This window comes from Raphanus sativus, chromosome 3, assembly GCF_000801105.2.
Source record: "Raphanus sativus cultivar WK10039 chromosome 3, ASM80110v3, whole genome shotgun sequence".
Taxonomy (NCBI): Eukaryota; Viridiplantae; Streptophyta; class Magnoliopsida; order Brassicales; family Brassicaceae; genus Raphanus; species Raphanus sativus.
Window position 1 is genome coordinate 18,163,870 of NC_079513.1, and position 20,678 is coordinate 18,184,547.

At 34.3% G+C, this 20,678-nt stretch overlaps 2 protein-coding genes, 2 long non-coding RNA genes and 1 pseudogene across 7 annotated transcripts; 4 read left to right on the plus strand and 1 right to left on the minus strand.

Annotated features, from left to right (window-relative positions):
- The first annotated feature begins 1,592 nt into the window (after positions 1-1,592).
- LOC108846840 (WUSCHEL-related homeobox 9-like) lies at positions 1,593-4,034 on the plus strand (annotated as a pseudogene).
- A 2,182-nt stretch (positions 4,035-6,216) lies between these two features.
- LOC130509469 (uncharacterized) lies at positions 6,217-6,749 on the minus strand. Its single transcript, XR_008943487.1, has 2 exons — positions 6,561-6,749; positions 6,217-6,483 (listed from the first exon to the last, which is right to left on the minus strand). It is a non-coding gene; the product is annotated as an uncharacterized LOC130509469 (long non-coding RNA).
- On the plus strand, positions 6,436-8,031 carry LOC108846565 (ras-related protein RABA1h). Its single transcript, XM_018619788.2, has 2 exons — positions 6,436-6,745; positions 7,440-8,031. The coding sequence occupies exons 1-2, from the start codon at positions 6,525-6,527 to the stop codon at positions 7,873-7,875; spliced, it is 657 nt and encodes a 218-aa protein (XP_018475290.1). The 5' UTR covers positions 6,436-6,524; the 3' UTR covers positions 7,876-8,031.
- Positions 8,032-8,633: 602 nt separating this feature from the next.
- On the plus strand, positions 8,634-10,522 carry LOC130509517 (uncharacterized). 4 transcript variants are annotated; one of them, XR_008943523.1, is made up of 5 exons: positions 8,634-8,806; positions 8,911-9,190; positions 9,277-9,380; positions 9,471-9,563; positions 10,304-10,522. It is a non-coding gene; the product is annotated as an uncharacterized LOC130509517 (long non-coding RNA). The 4 variants fall into 4 exon arrangements; XR_008943524.1 differs by lacking the exon at positions 10,304-10,522 and adding an exon at positions 10,095-10,286; XR_008943522.1 differs by lacking the exon at positions 10,304-10,522 and having other exon boundaries at positions 9,471-10,080.
- Positions 10,523-13,673: 3,151 nt separating this feature from the next.
- Positions 13,674-19,440, plus strand: LOC108845374 (uncharacterized). The gene is given in 3 exon segments (XM_057006393.1): positions 13,674-15,174; positions 15,428-16,037; positions 16,143-19,440. Coding segments are annotated over 3 exon segments (5,409 nt in total).
- The last annotated feature ends 1,238 nt before the right edge of the window (positions 19,441-20,678 follow it).

The window sequence follows — 20,678 nt, forward strand, 5'->3', positions numbered from 1 at the left end:
TAGTCTTCCTCAAATCTCGCCAGAGAACTCGTCAGCATCGTCGAAAATCGCGGAAAATTCGTCAGCGTCGTCGAATCGCCGGAAAACTCGTCAGCGTCATCGAATCTCGGTGGATTTGATCACCAGATATCGTTTAATTTGGTGGATCTGAGATTTGAAAAAATGTGGAAGGAAAAGAGAGTAATTTTAGGTTTAATTAGTTAAAAATTTAATGGTACTTTGCTATCAAAATTTTAATAGTAATACTGGTTAAAGTATAAATAAAATATGGTACAATAAAAGTGGTATATTTGGCGAATAACATTTATTTAGATATTAGCAATATTAGATTTTGACTTTAGAAATTTGCTATTTGATTATTCAGTAAATATTTGGTTCTTCTAAATTTGATTTGTTACTTATCTAAGTATTTTTGAAATATTATTTGTATGTAAATTAATTTTAATAAATGTGAGATACTAAATTAATAAATCAAAAATTAAGTATACATATCATCAATAACATATAGAGATATTGGTTTATTCTGAAATTAAAAATAAATAATTACGTTAATTTTATTCCTTATAATAAGAATTTTTTATATTAAATTTAAATATAAAATATTTTATTTAGCTTTATTTATTTGGAATACTTACTATTTTATCACTTTAATCTTTTCTTATTAATTTTTATTATATAAATACAGAAACATACGTACAGTATATGTTAACAAGAAGAAGAAAAACCTAACGTGCATTGTTGAGAAAACTAAGAAAATATGGTATCATGCATCAGCTTGCCTCGGCTCTCCACTTGAATATCCATGGCGTTTTGAGGTTTCTCCGTTTTGGTCGTCATGGTTGCGGTGATTCTCCGATGAGAAGGCGGCATATAGACAGGTAGATGAAGGGTTTGTTCTATTTCGAAACCACTGGGTTTCGTCCCTCTTTTCTTATGTCTGTTTTGGAGGGGCTAATTGACTGTATCGCCCATTTCAGAAGTGAGGTTTTTCGCTGGCAGTGGAGGCGAATGAGCTCGTGGGGGTGCAGCTTAGGTCAATACTCGCTCTGATTCCATACCGGAGAAGCCAGTCTGTTCTGTACGCTCTCTTGGAATCTGTGCTTTCTATTTTCTTCTCTTAGTCGCTATTCCTCTCCGTTTTAGACTTGGTTCCTCTCCGGTGAAAGCAGTTGCGTTTCGATTCTAGATCTTGCGGTTTACTGGCAGGCGAAGTTTTTTTGCTCCACTTGACGGCCGCCTTGGTGGTATCGTTTCGGCAAATTTGTTTGGTTTTCGCTGGAATCCCTTTTTGTATCCTTTTTCAAGTGTGGCTAAATTTTTATTTTTTTCAAGTGTGGCTAATTGACTGTATCGCCCACTTAGGGTTGTGATTTTTCTGGTGATTTTTTGGTTTCGTTTATTCCAGCTGTTGTAACTTTAAAAATATATATATGAAAGCTTTTCTAAAAATAAATAAATACAAAATACAAGAGAGAAGAGATACACTCTATATTAATTATTAAATAAGTAAAACTGTAAAAGAGATGAACTCATAAATACAAGTACAGAGGTTAGGTAGATGAAGAGAGACTGACTATAAGAAGGAGAGAAAGAGGCCGTAACCCTTTTGACCTAATCACACTTTTTCATTTTCTTCCCCATTAGCCATTCTGTTCCCTGCCTCTTCTCCTCCTCCCTCTTGAAACATCACATCAACATCAATCACTATCATATGCACTCACATATATCTGTCTTCTTTGGGTCGAGTTAAATCAGTTATGGCTTCCTCGAATAGACACTGGCCAAGCATGTTCAAGTCCAAACCTCATCACCATCAATGGCAACACGACATCAACTCTCCTCTCTTGCCTTCTTCTGCTTCCCACAGATCATCTCCCTTTTCAGGTCCTTCCACTTTTACATATATATATTTAGCAGTTGAAACCCAAAACATTTTTATATTTTCTTTTAAAAAAAAAATTCTGATCTGATGAGATGTGATTTGTTAAAGGGTGTGAGGTGGAGAGGAGTCCAGAACCAAAACTGAGATGGAATCCGAAGCCAGAGCAGATTAGAATACTTGAAGCAATCTTTAACTCAGGAATGGTGAATCCACCAAGAGAGGAGATTCGAAGGATTAGGGCTCAGCTTCAAGAATACGGCCAAGTTGGTGACGCTAGCGTTTTCTATTGGTTCCAAAACCGTAAGTCTCGTAGCAAAAACAAACTACGCCTCCTCCATAAACACTCCCTCTCTCAGCCGCAGCCTTCATCTTCTTCCTCATCATCTTCCTCCAAGTCTACCAAACCCCAAAAAAACAAGGACACGAACAACAATAATCTCTCTTTGGGTGGTAGTCAAATGATGGGGATGTTTCCATCGGAAGATGCACTTCCTTTCCCGGTTTCCACCGCCGTAGCGTTTGAAGGTATCAACGTCTCATCCCAATTAGGGTTTCTCTCCGGTGATATGAAACCGGCTCCTCCAACAGTGGAACCATGCACTGATTATCTCCTGAGTGAGATCATGAATAGTAATGTTATTTATGGAACTTATCATCACCAACACTTGAGTGAGGAAGAATATGAAGAAATGAGGATGAAGATGTTGCAGCAGCCACAACCTTACGCTACTACAAGTAATCAAATCACTTCATACAACAACAATAACATCATCCTTCATGTTCCTCCAATTACTTCAACTACTACTGCAACTTCAGATCCTCTTGATATTGTACCATCAACGGACCAGCTTCAAGTTCAAGGTTAGTTGAGTATATACTGTTATTTTCCTTCCAAAAAGAGTCATTACTAATTGTTTGTTAACAGTGGAAGGGACACATCTATACTATTATTTATGAAGTGATTTTGCTTACTTGTCATGTTCTCCTTAATTTTATGTAATTTTGCTTATTTGTCATGTTTTTATTAGGTTTTAGCAAAATCATTGATTTATTATTTATTTTTAGCTAAATCACTAATTTTTTTTATTATAAAGGTTAAATAATTCTTATATATATATATATTGTGTTGCCGAACATTAAATTATTTTTTGATCTTGAAAATCACAAAACATTATCACAACAATGTACTAAAACCAAAATATTAAATCTTATAGAAATAATCTATAAAAGAAATAGGAAACTTAGTAAAAATATAAAGAAACATAAAACAAGAATAAAATATTGAATAATATAAAATAATTTAAGTATAATCTAAACAAATAAAAAGGTATATTCTATAAGTTATTGGTTTTTTTGTCTCTCACAGTTTCTTAAATCTAATTTGTTAATAATATATATAAGCTTATTAGTCATTGTTATTTTTGTTGATGTTTTCTTAGCCGTGATTGTTTCTAATATTTTATTGCTGGTGAGGTCTTTTTAATTTACAACTACAATAAGTGTTTAATTTCAAATTCAAGTTTCCTAATCATAAATTGGTTGTTAGTAGTGATAAATTTTGTATCCAAAATATACACTTATAAATGCAAAGATGAAAAAAGGAGTAGAATTTAATGCATAATGATCATTACAAATACTGAAATTAAATAATTTACTCAAAATTTGTATCAAATTTAATAATTTACATTTAAACTACAAAATAACACTAAAACTAAATTAATCCGCACAAGGTGCGGGTAATCATCTAGTTGATCAATAAAAAGCCTCTCTTTTATTGAACAACAAAAAAAAAACGTTATGTTTCTTAGTATGAACAATGATTATTTATTTGTATACTCTTTCCCTCTTTCGTAAAAATAAGTTTGTTTGAAGTTTTCTATATATATAGATAGTGCTAACATACATTCATGATGCTAACATGAAATAATGAAATGTAAAGCAGTTGGCACAAGAATAAGTGTGTTTATCAACGAAATGGAGTTTGAAGTGAGCCCCGGACCGTTCAATGTGAGAGATGCATTCGGAGAAGAGGTTTTTTCTCATCAATTCTGCGGGTCAGCCCATTGCCACTGATGAATATGGCGTCGCACTTCAGCCTCTTCAACATGGAGCCTCCTACTATCTGGTTTTGTTTTCTCTCTTAGCCTCTTAGTTACGCTAATTAACGTTTATACATTCACTTCAATAGCTCGATACTTTTATAGGTTAGATTATACACCTAGTACAAGAAATCATTATTTAATGGCTATATAAACTTCGTTTACAGATCTGTAGTAGTATAGTTTATTTCTTCATTGGGATCTAAAATGGATAACTGCATGCTAGAGACATGTTGTTTGGCTTAGGTCAACAATGTTGACTCGTCTAATTTAGTTACATACTCCCTCTATTTCAAAATATTACACATTCTAGATTTTTCACACATTTTCATAAAACAGATTAAGTTTACATATTTTTGTGAATATTTTGTTTTCATAATTTTAAGCCAATAAAAATTCAATCAGTACAATTTTTTTTTAAATTTACAATTAGTTAATGAAATATACATTGAAAATGTAAAAAATAGATATTTTTGAAATAAAAATTTTCTCTAGAATATACAATTTTGTGAAATGGAGGGAGTACCTATTTTGCTGCTTTGGAGCATTCATTGGGGCATTTTTTTTCCTTTTTGGCCTTCGTGTTTTTTGACTTTTGTAGTATAAATTCTAGTAATATATTTTGGAGGTTGTGCATGCATGTGTGTGTATATAATGTATACTTATGTATGTAGTTAATTTTGAGTATCCTTTTTACCTTTGCAGATCTAGCCGTGTGAGAGATATGGATTTGAAGATGAATTAAAGAACTGTCTCTTTCTTTCACTATATATATCTCGTACGACGCTTAAATGTTACATTTTAGAAAATATTGGTTTTGTGACGGTACGGTGTGATGTATGAGTTTGGGACAACATTCACATATTGGTTTTGTGACGGTACGGTGTGATGTATGACGGATTGTTGACCAATATTTTGTTGTGCGCGTTTCGTATTGATTTCATTTAATCTATAATGCTTTTGTTTCTTCGTCTGGATCTTTTATAAATACGGGGAATTGTTAAATGATACTAAGGTGATGAGTAATGTAGAAGCTTCGCATTGCCCAGTGTGAAAGTAAATTAGGTGTAATGCTCCATTGTTGAAAGGCTTTAAAATAATTGATATAGATAAATCTACTTATCTTTTTGGTCTCACATCCAAAAAAATTAAAGAGTTAAAATCATTTGATTTGAAATAATGGAAGAATAGGTAATACATTGGAAAATGATTTATGATTTATGATTTCGTGTGAATGAGATCAAAATATTAAAAAGATTATGTAGTGATTACATGGTCAATAAATAAGTTTTTTGAGATTCTGTAAAACTAATACAACACTTGTCGAACGGAATATAACCCACAAACCGAGTTAGTGGACGTGTAAAATTACCCATTAAATGTAGGTTGTCGGAGTGTTACTGATATCAAAGCTTGTTAGTTGTCTTAGTTCTAATCCGAGAGATATTTTGAGGCATGTCAGGATGCTTAACAAAACGCTGTATTTTGAAGTGGAAGTGAATTGTAATATCTCGATTTCTAGGAATGAATGTTATGGTCATAGGCATGATTTTCGAGTTTCCAAAAATTAACATACCATCTATAGCACATAGTGAAATCATAATCCAAATGAAAGGCAATTAGGCCGGCGTTACATCATGTGTTATGTTTAGTGATTAAGATAAACATTCCTTTTTAATGAATATCTCGAATAATTGAGATAAACATTCCTTTTTGGATTTAAGATATATTTTATCTGAAATATCCGTCTACTAGAATATTGTTAATTTTCATTTTATTAAATAATCACATAAGAGACTTCCACTGGAAATGATTTTAAACAATTTAGATCCGTATGTTCAAATTGAATTAAGTACAAAATATTTACCCCCTATAAATTAATTTGCTACAAAGAAATACGTAACATATCAAAGTGATCAGGAACAGAGCTTTTGACAGTCACGTTGATATGAATAACTAGTGATCTCCTAGAACAATTTCAGATATTTACTTTCTTGTTTTAGGGTAAATTATTTATGAACTATCTTATATCTTATATTCAAATCTTTTTCTTTTTTATCTTTTTGGGCTCTTTTGAACATGACTCGATCATGCTTTGGATTCACTTACACAGTTCTTAAATATATCTTTATATCTATTTAGTCACTAATTTGATTCTCCAAATATATTCATTTCCATATTTTTAGGACTCACATCTTGAGGTTAAAAAACTAAGCTAGAAGCCTAAGCAAAAGATCATCACAAAAAGTATATATTTAGATTTATCCCAAAAATTGATATGACAAGTAAAATAGATGAGAGTCCTTGATTCTCTGAATCATCTTGGTCTCATCATAAATTCAACATTCGTAAACATTGGTCTCTTCTCCAATTTAGGAAACGTCAGAGTTATAAGATATAAAATAAACAAAACTCAAAAAGGAAAACAATTTGAAGAGTACAGATTTCCTTTTCATCCAAAGTTCTAGGAACAGCCAAACAATCTATGTTGGATATTTTTATCTGAGAAAACGTCATATTGGCAAAAAGGTTATCGATCAGACATGGGAGCATATAAATCTGAGGATGATTATGATTACCTGTTCAAAGTTGTCTTAACAGGAGATTCCGGTGTTGGAAAATCAAATCTGCTTTCCCGATTCACCAAAAATGACTTCAGCCACGACTCACGCTCGACCATCGGCGTTGAATTCGCCACACGAAGCATTCAAGTCGACGACAAGATTGTCAAAGCTCAAATATGGGATACTGCCGGCCAAGAAAGGTAATCTACATTAAACCAAAATTATTTTATCTAGTTAGATTGGTTATTATCTAAAACCGACACCATTTTAGTCTTAACTAAAGAGAATAACTGAAGCTTCATATAATTTTTATATTAACTAAAACTTGATTTCATGATATGACATAAATATTATTTCTTCTGTTTAAGAAAAATAAACATTTTAAAATAAAATTATATTTCAAAATATACACGTTTACTATTTTATGTAATTTTTACTAGTTAAAATGGTAAAATATATTATCTTTTACCATTTTAGTCTATGGTAAAAATTATATAAAAATTACTAGTCTTAAAATATATTTTTACATACTAGTCGAGACGTTAAAAAAAAGGTAAAATATAAATTTAGAAATTATCTTTTTTTTTTTAAATAACTAACGGTTTAAAATTATGAAAATATTATCAAAATTTATATGTTTTCTTAATGTGTGAAACAAAAATACGTCTTTTAGAAAAGGAGTATCAAACTTCTTCATATATATAACCAAAATGACACGATAAAATGGCAGTGTATAAAGCCAACTTTCAAAAAAAAATGGCAGTGTATTTGGTTTTAGATTCTTTAAAACCAAGAAATCAAAAATGAAAAAAGCTAAACCAATAACCCAAATAAAATTTCTTGCAAACATTTCTCGTATATGTTGCATTCACCTAAGAGAGTATTTGCAATTAGGTATAGAGCAATCACGAGTGCTTATTACCGAGGAGCCGTTGGTGCTTTATTGGTCTACGACGTAACACGGCACGTAACATTCGAGAACGTTGAAAGATGGTTAAAGGAGCTAAGGAACCACACAGACGCAAACATTGTGATAATGCTTGTAGGTAACAAAGCTGATCTGCGTCACCTTCGAGCCATCCCCACAGAAGAAGTGAAAGCTTTTGCAGAGAGAGAGAACACTTTCTTCATGGAAACTTCAGCACTGGAAGCGTTAAACGTCGAAAACGCTTTCACAGAGGTTCTCACTCAGATTTACAGAGTTGTTAGCAAGAATGCTCTTGAAGGTGGAGATGATCCGACCACTGCTTTGCCTAAAGGACAGATGATTAATGTTGGAAGCAAAGATGATGTTTCAGCCGTCAAGAAAGCGGGTTGCTGCTCAACATAAGGGCCGGCCCCAAAATTTAAAGGGTTCTAAAAAACTTAGTAAAATCTTTTGCAAACGTTTTTTTTTCTTTTACAGTTTAGGAACCTATATTCTTATTTATTAACTCGGAAAATTTTGGGAGCCCAAAGCTAATGTTTCATTTGAATATGTTGAGGATCGGTTATGTGCATAAACAAGCTTTTCTTCTCTTTTCTTAAGCAATCTATTTTGATGTACTGAAAGTTTGAAACGTTACAGATTAAAAGAAACTAGATCATAACATGCCCGACTGGGCGGGTCTTTGTTTTTATGATATATATAAAATTTTCAAAAATCAATCTAATGGTTTCAGTTTTACTAATTAAGTATACTGTTTAATCATTGTATCTCATTATTATATTGTAACAGGGGCGTCAATGAAATTTTGTGAACCATAAACACCGTAGCAAGAGTTTTACAAAGTTATATACCTTAAACAATTTAGTCAAATTTTTGAATTGATTTTTTACTGAAGAATTGAGAGGCTAGTATATCACTGTTAATAACTCTTAAGAATAGTCAATATAAAGTATATAAATAAGGTACATATTATTCTTGATTTATTCTAAATACATTTAAAACATGAGTATATATCTATAAATGATTTTCATAAAAGAAGTAATATCAATGATACAAAACCCCAAAACAAATAATAATGGTACTTTGGGCGGTAGTAATCTTTATTTAAATAAAACTAAACCTATTAGGTGTCTGTTAGTTTTTCTTCCGGGAAAAACACAAACTGTTGTCGTAACAAAAAAGATGATTTTTCCTATCAAAACAGAGTAAATCTTCATCAACTTTCTCTTCTCCTCAGGGAACCGCAGACATAGAGATCGACAGAGCTTATGTATAGAAGCCTAAACTGGAGCAGTATTTGAAGATCATCCGTCAATATAGCTTCGATCTCAAGGTTTGGAGTTTGTTTCGTATTTATCTAACAACAGATTTCTATATCAAAATTTGGGTTTTGTTTTGTTACTGAGATAGATTAGATCCAAATCATGTTGATCATAGCTGTGTTGAAGGATATATACTTCAAATCGAAGATGAAAAATAATCTCTATAGAAGGTGTTGATTAAACATGCAAGATCATCAATGGCTGATCAAGCTCACCTCGTACACAAAAGTTAAGTGAAGAATACAAATAGATTTCCAACATATATGATTCGAGATAGTCAGAATTAACATACGAAGGTAACAAGAGAAACTGACACGAAACATTGAAGACAAAGAGGAAGAAAGGGAGAGAGATAATAAGACGATGTAGATCGAATCTCTATAGATAATAAGCAGGTTAGGTATCATTTTTTCCTGTAATTTTCACTGGAATATTGCAAATCTCCATTGAACTAATGCTTTGTTTAGAAATGTTTTAACAGTACCATATTGGTTTAACTGGGCAGATCTCCACCAAGATAATGCCTAAGCTCACATAGACATTGAACGACAAACTGTTTGATCATATATTGGACTAACTGTGCAGGTTAGTTAATTATATTTCAGTCTTTCTTTTTACTCTTTGGGTATGAACTAACATATTAGTAATATTCACAATATCTGTGTCTTTTTTTAGACAGTAAGATATATGTCGGAAAAGAGAGAATGTACATTCGTGTGTGTTGGAGATCAAAACACATATATATTCCAAACATCATCCAGAAAAGAGGTTAGGAAAAAAGTTAGAAATATACTTTCGCCTTTTTAGTACTCAAATTAAAATTAAGTTAGTAATAAAAAGAAATCAATTTCGAAACAGCATCGGTTAGAACTAAGATTGAACATTTGCCTTACAATTTCTGCTTGGCTTGTCACTGATTATTGCTGTATTAATGGTACTTGAATTTCTGTGTTTGATATAATATTGGACGGTAATTTTTAGTTTATCTAAAACATGAATACTTAGAAAAATAAAAGCATTAGTTCACTAAAATATAAATGTTGCTAAAACGAAAGAATGAAATCAGTCTGAGTTCCTCCTAAACATACAATCCAGATCCTTGCTTTAGTGAAATCTGCAATAATCAAATAATTTATTAGATAAAAAACCACATGATTTTATTCATATAACCTACTCGAATCTACTTACATCATACAAAACGATTACTTATAAGAGATTAAGTAGTTCACTACTTAAAATTGTCTTTAAAATGGCATACCTTGTCACTCCTTGACGTGTACTCTCGAACTGTCTTTGTAGAGTTTCACTTCGTTGAGGAAAACAAAACTTTGCTTGTTAGACATTTTTTGCTTAAATTTCTGAGTATGACGAGTAAGAGCTGAAGGGGATTTATATAGATAGGGGGAATAGTATGAATATGTTCAGGATCGGTTATGTGCATAAACAAGCTTTTCTTCTCTTTTCTTAAGCAATCTATTTTGATGTACTGAAAGTTTGAAACGTTACAGATTAAAAGAAATGTGGAAACTTTGATATTGCAATTGGAATAAAGAATCACCTTTTTAGCAAAGACCATGTGCATGGGAATAAATATACCTAGCAGGCCTAAAATTTTGAGTCGATTTTGCATTAAGCCCATATAGGGTCATCAAAAGCGTGAGATCCACCACAAAAATGGAGCTTGATGTAGCTGAGAGGTTTATCTTGCTGTATTTAAACCCATATTACCAATTTAAAATTTAAAATTTATTAAGTCATTTTAAATTTTAAAATGTTTATTTATTCCAAAAGATCTACATTTTAGAATTTTCATATATATTAAAATAACATATCAAATTTTGGTTTAATGCATTATTTTGTAATTTACTATTTCCAATAACTTTTGACCAATAGAATTTTAATAAACATAATTATTTTTTAAGTTTACAATTTATCATTAAATAATATATTAAAATGTAAAAAATATATATTTTTGAAACATTTTTTTCTAGCTAAGATATAGATCCTTTCGGAACAGAGAGAATATATTTTTATTATAAATGTTATTTAAAATTTTAATACACATATTATATATATTCTATTTTTTTGTTTTAAGCCCATTAAATAAAAATCAAACATAATAATGTTTTACTTAATAATAAATATAAATTTAACCATTTTAATATTTATGCAAATAATTTAAGCACATTTCTTATAAAACAATGGAGTAATCGTTAAGAAAAGTTTTTTTAACCAATATTAAATTATTAATACAGATTTAGGAGTTAACGGATTCGAGATTTTTTATTAATACTATTGTCTTGGGAAAAGTTTCTGTCTCTTAGCGGTCATGTTAAAAGTTATAATGACTAAAATTTTTATTTCGTTCATGAATAACTAGATTTTTAATAGATAATTAACCATAAATAAAAAACGAATTTCATCAATTTGATAATTATCATTATCTAATTATAAAGTTTTTATTAATTTTAATGGAAAAATAATTTATTAATATATAATTAACCATAACTTAAAAACGAATTTCATTCAAATTCGGTAATTATCATAATATAATTTTTTATATTGTGTTATCCAAAAAAATACTTTACATCATATTTTAAAATAAAAAGATATATATATATATATATATATATATTGGATACTGTTTTCAAATTAATTTTATGCAATAGTGTTATACTGAAATTTTTTGTCATATGTAAAGAATTTGATATTTAGTTTACTAATAAATATTTGAAACGCATGAATGTTTTAAGTTTATTATCGTAATAAAATCTATTTATGTCATGATGAAAACAATTCTACATATAAAGAATTTGTTGTTATTTATAATTAATCATTTGATTGTGATTGTATGAACAATAATACATTTTAATGGTACTTAAATTGATAATATATAATTTTTATTAATATTTGTAAAAAAATTATGCTACATGTATGGGCAAAATACCTTAACCAATAGAATATTATATCTAGTCCAGCCTGCATTGTGACAACGTCGACGTTTTCAAAGAAAATGCACATGGGCTTTTAATACAACGTCCTCAACAGAGAAAATCACGTGGGTTTTTTTTTTTTTGAAAATCACTCGGTTTATTCGACACTATAAATTCACACTGTTGCTAAAAAAAATGGGATTTTTTTTTTTGGAATTCCATATTCATTAAAAATTAAAAAGTCTTACACAAAACACACATGCATACCTACTTCAAACGGAACAATAAAAAGGAGAAGAGGCTTTTAGTCCGGTTGAAAAACCGAGAACCATGTACCGAGGTAAGTAACACCTGATGGAATGTTTCGCTGCTCTCTTGATAGCGGGTCAAGTCGGCAGCAAATGATGGATTGAATCTCCGAGATAATCGAGTCTGGTGACCTTGAGCTCTGGCTATGGATCCTCGCATTCCTTTCCTTCCACACCATATAGACTGTGTCTTGGAACAAGAGCTTGAGGATAAGGAGAAGGTTTTTATTTCTTGAGGCATTGTTCAGCCAGCAGATGGAGTTGTCAAACGGGATGGGAGCAACCACACCTGCTTTAGCTGTAAAATGAGACCAAATAGCTCGACTAAAGGGACAATCAAAGAATAAATGTTGCCTGGTTTCATCAGCCGCATTACAGAGCACAAAAAAACGGGACTTTATTCTTCACTTTTATCTGGTGGTTTACTTTATTTTTCTGTAAAATAGAGTAATTTTATAATAAAATTAAAGCTTCATTCTAATAGTAAAATAGAGTAATTCTATAATAAAATTAAAGTTTGTCCAATAGTATTCTATTTTAAAGTAAAAAATAGAATAATAAACAAAAGATCAATAAATTAGTTTATATTTGGAGTAAACATATTTTCACTTTATTATAGAGTAAAAATAAAATACCATTAAAATATTTTTATTCTAAATTCTATCTTAAAATGAGAAATAGAATGAAGTTAGAGATATCCTGATAACCTAACTTATCCAATGGCGTGATATCATAGGAAGAAAGAACCATTAAAAGCCCCACAATGATGATGTTTGAACTTAATGATCTTTTTTGTCAACTTTTTCAATTTTTATTACTTTAAAAGTTGAGTACAACAGCTTAATTATATAGCCAAGAAATTACATAAGGTTTGTTATTAACTCTAGCTTCCTTGGCTAATTTGTCAACAACATCAACCAAGTTTTTACCGACATGTTTGAAATTAAAATGACTTCTTGTTGCATTTGAACTTAATGATTACAACTTGAAATTATATTATATGCGTTTCATTTCAAAAAAATAATAATTCAACTTTAAACAATTTACTAGCGCTGACACCCAACGTTGACCGGAAGTTAGATGTAGGTTGGGTCGGAACAGAGATGGCTGGACTTATTAAGAAGGTGAGTAACGCCAAGATAAACTTCAAACTTTTACGATTAACGAGATACATTTAATATAAACTTTCTTTTTATAAAGCTTTTGAATATTGCTATTGATTTGATTTATAAAAAGAAACATATATTCCCTAACAGTTCCTAACATATTTTTAACTTATTCCTAAAATCTCTATATATCTAACAAAATGATGATTTTATAATTAATGATTCACAGCTAATCTAACCTTTCTGTTTAAATTTATTAAAATGAAAGTACAATCTTTAAATGAATTAAAATATAAAATATACATGTTTTATTAAAACGTAGAAAGTTATTTTTGAATTATAAGAATACAACCAAAAATTAAAAATAAATATAGAAATGGAATTTATTGTCAATATTATTAAACTTAGAGACATGTCTAATATTTTAAAAGGATAACATATTAATTTACATAAATATTTTATTTTGGATAGTAGTATATTATAAAAAGTAATTAGTTTATGCTATTAAGACTAGAGTAGTAGAAGGTGGCGATGAGTGACTCTAGGGTTTTGGCGAAAAGTGATGCTAAGGGGACGGAGGAGGACGCGACCATGCTGGATGCGAGAGCGAGACCGCCAGGGGATCCGCCGGATAAGGAAATTTCATGGGTCGCGAAGGTTGTGGGTACGAGCGAGGGTGGTATGCCGGTGCCGGAGAGCTTGATTGATGATGCCTTCGTATCGGAAAGACTCAGAGTTGAGTTTCCGAATGGGGAGGATGGGGAACCATCTATTACGATAGCGTCGGAGGTGCTAGAAGCGATGAATGGGATGTGGAAACAGTGTATGGTGGTTAGGGTTTTGGGAAGAAACGTGATGATCGCTGCCTTGAGGAAGAAGCTAAAAGAGTTATGGAGCCCGACGGGTGCGATGTATGTGATGGATCTACCTCGTCAATTCTTCATGGTTCGTTTTGAGAAGGAGAGCGAGTACTTGGAGGCGTTGACAGGAGGTACATGGAGGGTGTTTGGTAGTTATCTTATGGTGAAAGCCTGGTCACCGGAGTTTGACCCGTTAAGAGACGATATTGTGACAACACTGGTCTGGATCAGACTGACCAATATTCCCGTGAACTTCTATCATCGATCGATTCTCATGGGAATTGCCAAAGGATTGGGTAAACCAATACGTGTGGACTTGACTACATTGAATTTTGAGAGAGCCAGGTTTGCGAGAGTTTGTGTCGAAGTTAATCTTGCAAAGCCTTTAAAGGGAACAGTTCTGATAAATGGGGAGAGATATTTTGTAGCCTATGAGGGTTTATCGGAAATCTGTTCTAAGTGTGGGATCTATGGTCATCTGGTCCATGGGTGTCCAAGAACTATCGCGGAAAGAATGGCCAATCCAGTAACCCAAACGGAAACGCCGCTACTGGCATACTCTTCACCGAAACAAGCCCAACAAGTGCAGGGAGATGGCTTTGTTCAGGCGAGAGGTCCGAGAAGAACAATGCCCTCACAACCTCGAATGGCAAGTGCAACAACAAGAGAATTGGCAGTGGAGGCGGGTCGTAGAGAGACGATTGCGCTGTCAAATAAGTATGGAAGCTTGGAGATGGTCACGAGTGGAGAGGAATCAAGTAAGGAGGTAGTAAACGAGGAGGAGGATAAAGAGAACCAGAATATGAATATACAAAACGAGAAGACGAAGGGAACCGTGCATGGAAAGGAAACTCTAGTTTTTGGTGGGAACAAGAGTGTTTCAACTAACCTAAAGGGGGGACCTAAAATGAGAGGGACCGGAAATAAGAAAGGGCTGGAGGAAGCAAGAAGTAAGACCAAAAAGATTAATAATAGGCCGGTGAGGGGTTTAGTGTTTGGACCAACCAAGAGAGAAGTTTGTTTATCAGAGTCGGGGAAGCGTTTGAGAGTGGAGAATGCTGATGTTGGGAGATCGAGTGGAGTTTTCAGTGATAGAGGTGAGGAGGTTGGTTTCATGCCTCGTATGCAGCTGTGGGATGAGGAATTGGAGAACCCAATGGATGTGAGTATCAGTGAGAAGGAACAGCGAGAAACTGATACACTGAATAGCTCGCAGGGGGAAGAGAGGGTCTTGTCCCTCGCATAACAGGGTGCCCCGGTAGTTCGATTGGATCAAATCATATTAAAGATGATAAATTGCTTATTCTGGAATTGCCGGGGGGGGGGGGGGGGGGGGGGCAAATAAACCCAATTTCAGACGTTCTATTCGATACATTTTGAAGAAGTATAACACAGATTTTCTTGCGTTATTTGAGACCCATGCAGGTGGGGATAAAGCAAGAAGGATCTGCCAAAATTTGGGGTTTGATAACTCTTTCCGAGTTGATGCAACTGGTCAGAGTGGTGGAATTTGGTTACTGTGGAGAGATCAGGCTGGTGTGATTACGGTCTTGGAGTCATCAGAGCAGTTCATCCATGCTCGAGTAATGATAGGATCGGAAGTGATCCATCTGATTGTTGTTTATGCTGCACCAACAGTGAGTCGTCGAAGTGGACTTTGGGGGCAGTTAAAACGTGTGATAGAAAGTATTGATGAGCCGGTGTTGGTGGGTGGTGATTTTAATACTATTCTGAGATTGGATGAGAGAACTGGTGGTAATGGGAGACTTTCACCAGACTCGTTGGCTTTTGGAGAATGGATTAATGAGTTAGCCCTGGTAGATATGGGATTCCGAGGCAACTCGTTCACATGGAAGAGAGGGAAGGAGACGCGGAACTTTGTAGCTAAGCGTTTGGATAGGGTGTTGTGTAATGCTCAGACAAGGGTGAGATGGCAGGAGGCAGTGGTCTCTCATCTTCCTTTTCTAGCATCTGACCACGCACCATTATATGTGCAGCTTGCGCCGGAACAAAAAGGTAACCCGAGGAGGAGGCCGTTTAGATTTGAAGCGGCATGGCTTAAACACGAAGGTTTCAAGGAGCTTTTAGTGGCCTCTTGGGATGGAGAGATGAGTACTCCGGATGCACTGGATCATTTGAGAAGGAAGCTCAAGAAATGGACCAGAGAAATATTCGGGGATGTGAATGCAAGAAAAGAAAAATTGCTGGAGGAGATCAAAAGGGTCCAGGCGGAGTTGGAGACGAACCCCGATGATAACTTGCTGGTAAGGGAAACGGCTTTGCTAAAGGACTTGGATGTGGTTCTGGAACATGAGGAAATACTCTGGTATCAGAAGTCACGGGATAAATGGATAGTCTTTGGTGATAGAAACACAAAGTACTACCATACAAATACGATAGTGCGACGGAAGAGAAATAGAATTGAAATGTTAAAAGGTGACGATGGCCGTTGGATAGATCAGCCAGAAGAGTTGGAGAAGCTGGCTATTGCCTATTATAAGAGATTGTACTCTACGGAGGACATTAACCTTGACACGGAAAATCTCCCCCAGCAAGGCTTCACGGAATTTACACGTGATGACTTAGAGTTGTTGAGTAAACCTTTCTCAGCAGTAGATGTGGAAGCTTCGGCTCGCTCTATGGGCAAATTTAAAGCCCCAGGGCCTGATGGATTCCAACCTGTGTTCTATCAAGAGTCATGGGATGTCGTGGGAGATTCAGTAACCAAGTTTGGCTTGGAGTTCTTCGCTTCAGGGGTTCTTCCGGTGGGTATGAATGACGCGATGGTGGTACTTATACCGAAGGTTCTTAAACCTGAGAGAATTATGCAGTTTCTCCCTATTAGCTTGTGTAATGTCCTCTTTAAAATCGTAACAAAGGCGATGGTGATGCGACTAAAGAATCTTATGTCGAAACTGATTGGACCAGCACAAGCTAGTTTCATACCGGGTAGACTAAGTAGCGATAATATTGTCGTTGTTCAGGAAGCGGTGCATTCAATGAGAAGAAAGAAGGGGCGTAAGGGGTGGATGCTTCTCAAACTAGATCTCGAGAAAGCTTATGATCGGATTCGATGGGACTTCCTTGAGGATACTCTGCATGCTGCGAAGCTCCCACGAATATGGATTACATGGATCATGGAATGTGTTAAAAACCCTGGAATGAGCTTGTTGTAGAATGGAGAAAGAACAGAAACGTTTACGCCCCAGCGTGGACTGCGACAGGGGGATCCTTTGTCCCCATATCTTTTTGTCTTATGCATGGAAAGGTTGTGTCACCAGATTGAATTTTCGGTGGCAGAAAAGAGATGGAAGCCAATTAGATTATCAAGAGGGGGACCAGAGTTATCACATATATGTTTTGCGGATGATCTGATCTTGTTTGCAGAAGCTTCTATATCGCAGATTCGGATAATACGTGGTGTCTTGGAGAGATTCTGCGAGGCTTCGGGGCAGAAAGTAAGCCTAGAAAAATCACTAATATTTTTCTCTGAGAATGTTCACCGAGATCTTGCAACCTCAATTAGTGATGAGAGTGGCATCAAGGGTATGAAGGAGCTGGGAAAATATTTAGGGATGCCGGAGCTGCAAAAGAGAATCAATAAAGAGACGTTTGGGGAAGTTATTGAGAAGGTCTCAGCTAAGCTCGCTGGGTGGAAAAGGAAGTTCCTGAGCCTGGCAGGGAGGATAACCTTAACAAAATCTGTTCTCTCAGCAATTCCAGTCCATACGATGAGTACAATAGCCTTGCCGACATCGACTTTGGACCAGATAGATAAGATCGCCAGGTCCTTCATATGGGGGAGTAGTGAGGGAAGTCGGAAACAACACCTGGTTGCATGGGAGAGCGTCTGTAAACCAAAAAGAGAGGGTGGGCTGGGGGTAAGAACAGCAAAAGAAATGAATCTTGCGTTACTAGCAAAGCTTGGATGGAGACTGCTAAGTACACATGATGGTTTATGGGTGAAGATATTGCGTAAGAAATTTCGTGTGGGTGATCTACATGATCCAACATGGTTAATAGTCAAAGGTGCGTGGTCGCCAACTTGGAGGAGCTTGATCTTGGGAATTCGAGAAGTGGTGGTACCTGGTGTGAGTTGGGTTCTGGGTGATGGTCGTACAGTCCGGTTCTGGAGAGATAAGTGGTTAATGAATGAGGCACTACAAGAAGCGAGTATGGTACCTATTCCGACTCAGTTATTGGAGGCAAAAGCCTGAGACTTATGGCAGAGTGGAACGGGTTGGTTAACCCAAGTATTGGAGCCTTACATGCCGCTGCAGATACGTTTGCGATTGGCTTCAGTAGTGGTGGATGATGTTACTGGGGCGAAAGATCGAATGTCATGGGGACCAAATAAAGATGGTCTCTTCACCGTGAAATCTGCATACTCTTTCTTAACTAGAGATGGGCTTCCGAAACAAAACATGGAAGATTTTTACAAACGAATATGGAGTGTTGGTGCACCAGAAAGAGTTCGGGTCTTCTTGTGGTTGGTATCTCGTCAAGTTATCATGACGAATATGGAACGCAGGCGTCGACACTTAAGTGATACTGGAGTGTGTCAATTGTGCAAGAATGGGGATGAATCTATTCTCCATGCTCTTAGGGATTGTTCGGCGGCTGCTGGGATATGGGTGAAAATTGTCAGTCCTAGCAAGAGGCAACGTTTCTTTAGTCTATCTCTACATCAATGGCTATATGAAAATCTCGCTCACGACGCATCCTACAATGGAGATCCTTGGGCAACACTCTTTGCAATGACTGTGCGGTGGTGTTGGAAATGGAGATGTGGGTATGTCTTTGGTGAAGTAGGGAAGTGTCGGGATAGAGTACATTTTGTTAAGGACAAAGCCAAGGAAGTGACACTAGCAAACAAGAATCTGAGAGTTTCTTCGGCTGCTGGGGTTCGTGTGCAGAAGCAGATATCATGGCAACGTCCTGCGAGTGGATGGCTCAAGTTGAATATGGATGGGGCTTCGAGAGGCAATCCTGGATTAGCTACTGCTGGAGGCGTCATACGAGATGAGCACGGGGAGTGGAAAGGGGGTTTTGCGCTGAATATTGGCGTTTGTTCGGCCCGGTTAGCAGAGTTGTGGGGAGTATATTATGGGCTATACTTTGCATGGTATCGTGGCATTAGAAGGTTGGAGTTGGAGGTGGACTCGGAGTGTGTGGTGGGTTTTCTTCAGACAGGGATTCATGATGCTCATCCCTTGTCGTTCCTAGTACGTTTGTGCTATGGCTTTATATCAAGAGACTGGCTAGTCAAAATCTCTCATGTGTATAGGGAGGCTAATTATCTTGCCGATGGATTAGCTATCTATGCGTTTTCTTTACCATTTGGTTTGCATTTCTTTGAAACTGTTCCGGAGTCTGTAGTTTCTGTTTTGTTGGAGGACTCGAACGGGGTCTCTAGGCCTCGGAATGTTTGCTTGTAGTTGTTTTTAGTTTTTAAATAAAAGAGCAGGGGACTCTCTTCCCCTGTCACTTACCAAAAAAAAAAGTTTATGCTATTAAGAAAAATTGAAAGTTCATTATATTATCAGAAAATATCTATCTGAACCCGTTTAAAAAAATACGAAAAATGGATCAATTTAATTACTTAATTTTTTTGCCTAAAATAATCATAAACAAAATTTAAAATTTATATACATATTTCAAATCAAGAAGATAATTTAATATTGATTTGTATCCAAAAATTGAGAAATATACATATATTCAAAAATTGAATTTTATTAAAATATTTTCCACTAATAATTATTAAAAAAATCGTTTTTAATATATATAAGAAAAAATACAATACAAAACCCAATTTAATATAACAACTTAAATTAGAGTTTTTATATTTCACATTAAGTTTTAAAAATATAATATATGTGATTATTTATATGATGGTGCGTATAAAATACTATTAAATTTATGATTATTTATACGACAGTACATATAAAATACGATTAATTATATGATGACACATATATGATAAATAATAGTGACTAAGGATGGACGTTCAGGTACGATTCGGGCATTTTTGGGTTTTGGGTTTCCGGGGTCAAAAAATTTCAGCCCTATTCGAATATTTCTAAATTTTGGTCCGAGTTCGATTTTGATCTTTACAGGTTCAGTTCAAGTTCGGATAATCCATTTAAATTATTTTAAATTTTTTAAAATTCATTATATGCTTTAATTTTCTCAAAATTTATAAATAATATTTTGCATATAATTTGACTAACATATGTAAGAATACCTAAATTAACATATAAATTGGTTTGGTTTAAATATTTGGATAGAAAATCAATAATTTTCAAGTATTTTGGTGTTTTGAGTATACTTTAAGTATTTTAGATTTTACTTTTTACTATTTGTCTATATTTTCAAGTATTAAAACCAAATTAAAAATATCATATATATTATGGACGTTTTATATAAATTAATTATATATCTATTTCGAATACATTTGGATACTAAAAATACTTCGGTTTGGTTTTGGTTCTCTGAATACTAGAATTTTGAATAATTCAGATATTTGATCAATTTCGGTTCAGATTTGATACTACTTTTTCGGATCGGGTTCAGTTCGATTCTTCGGATTTGAATTTTTTGTCCAGTCTTAATATTGACATGAAAACAAATAGCAATATATTTTTGAAAATACATCCGCGCGGGTGCGCGGATTAAA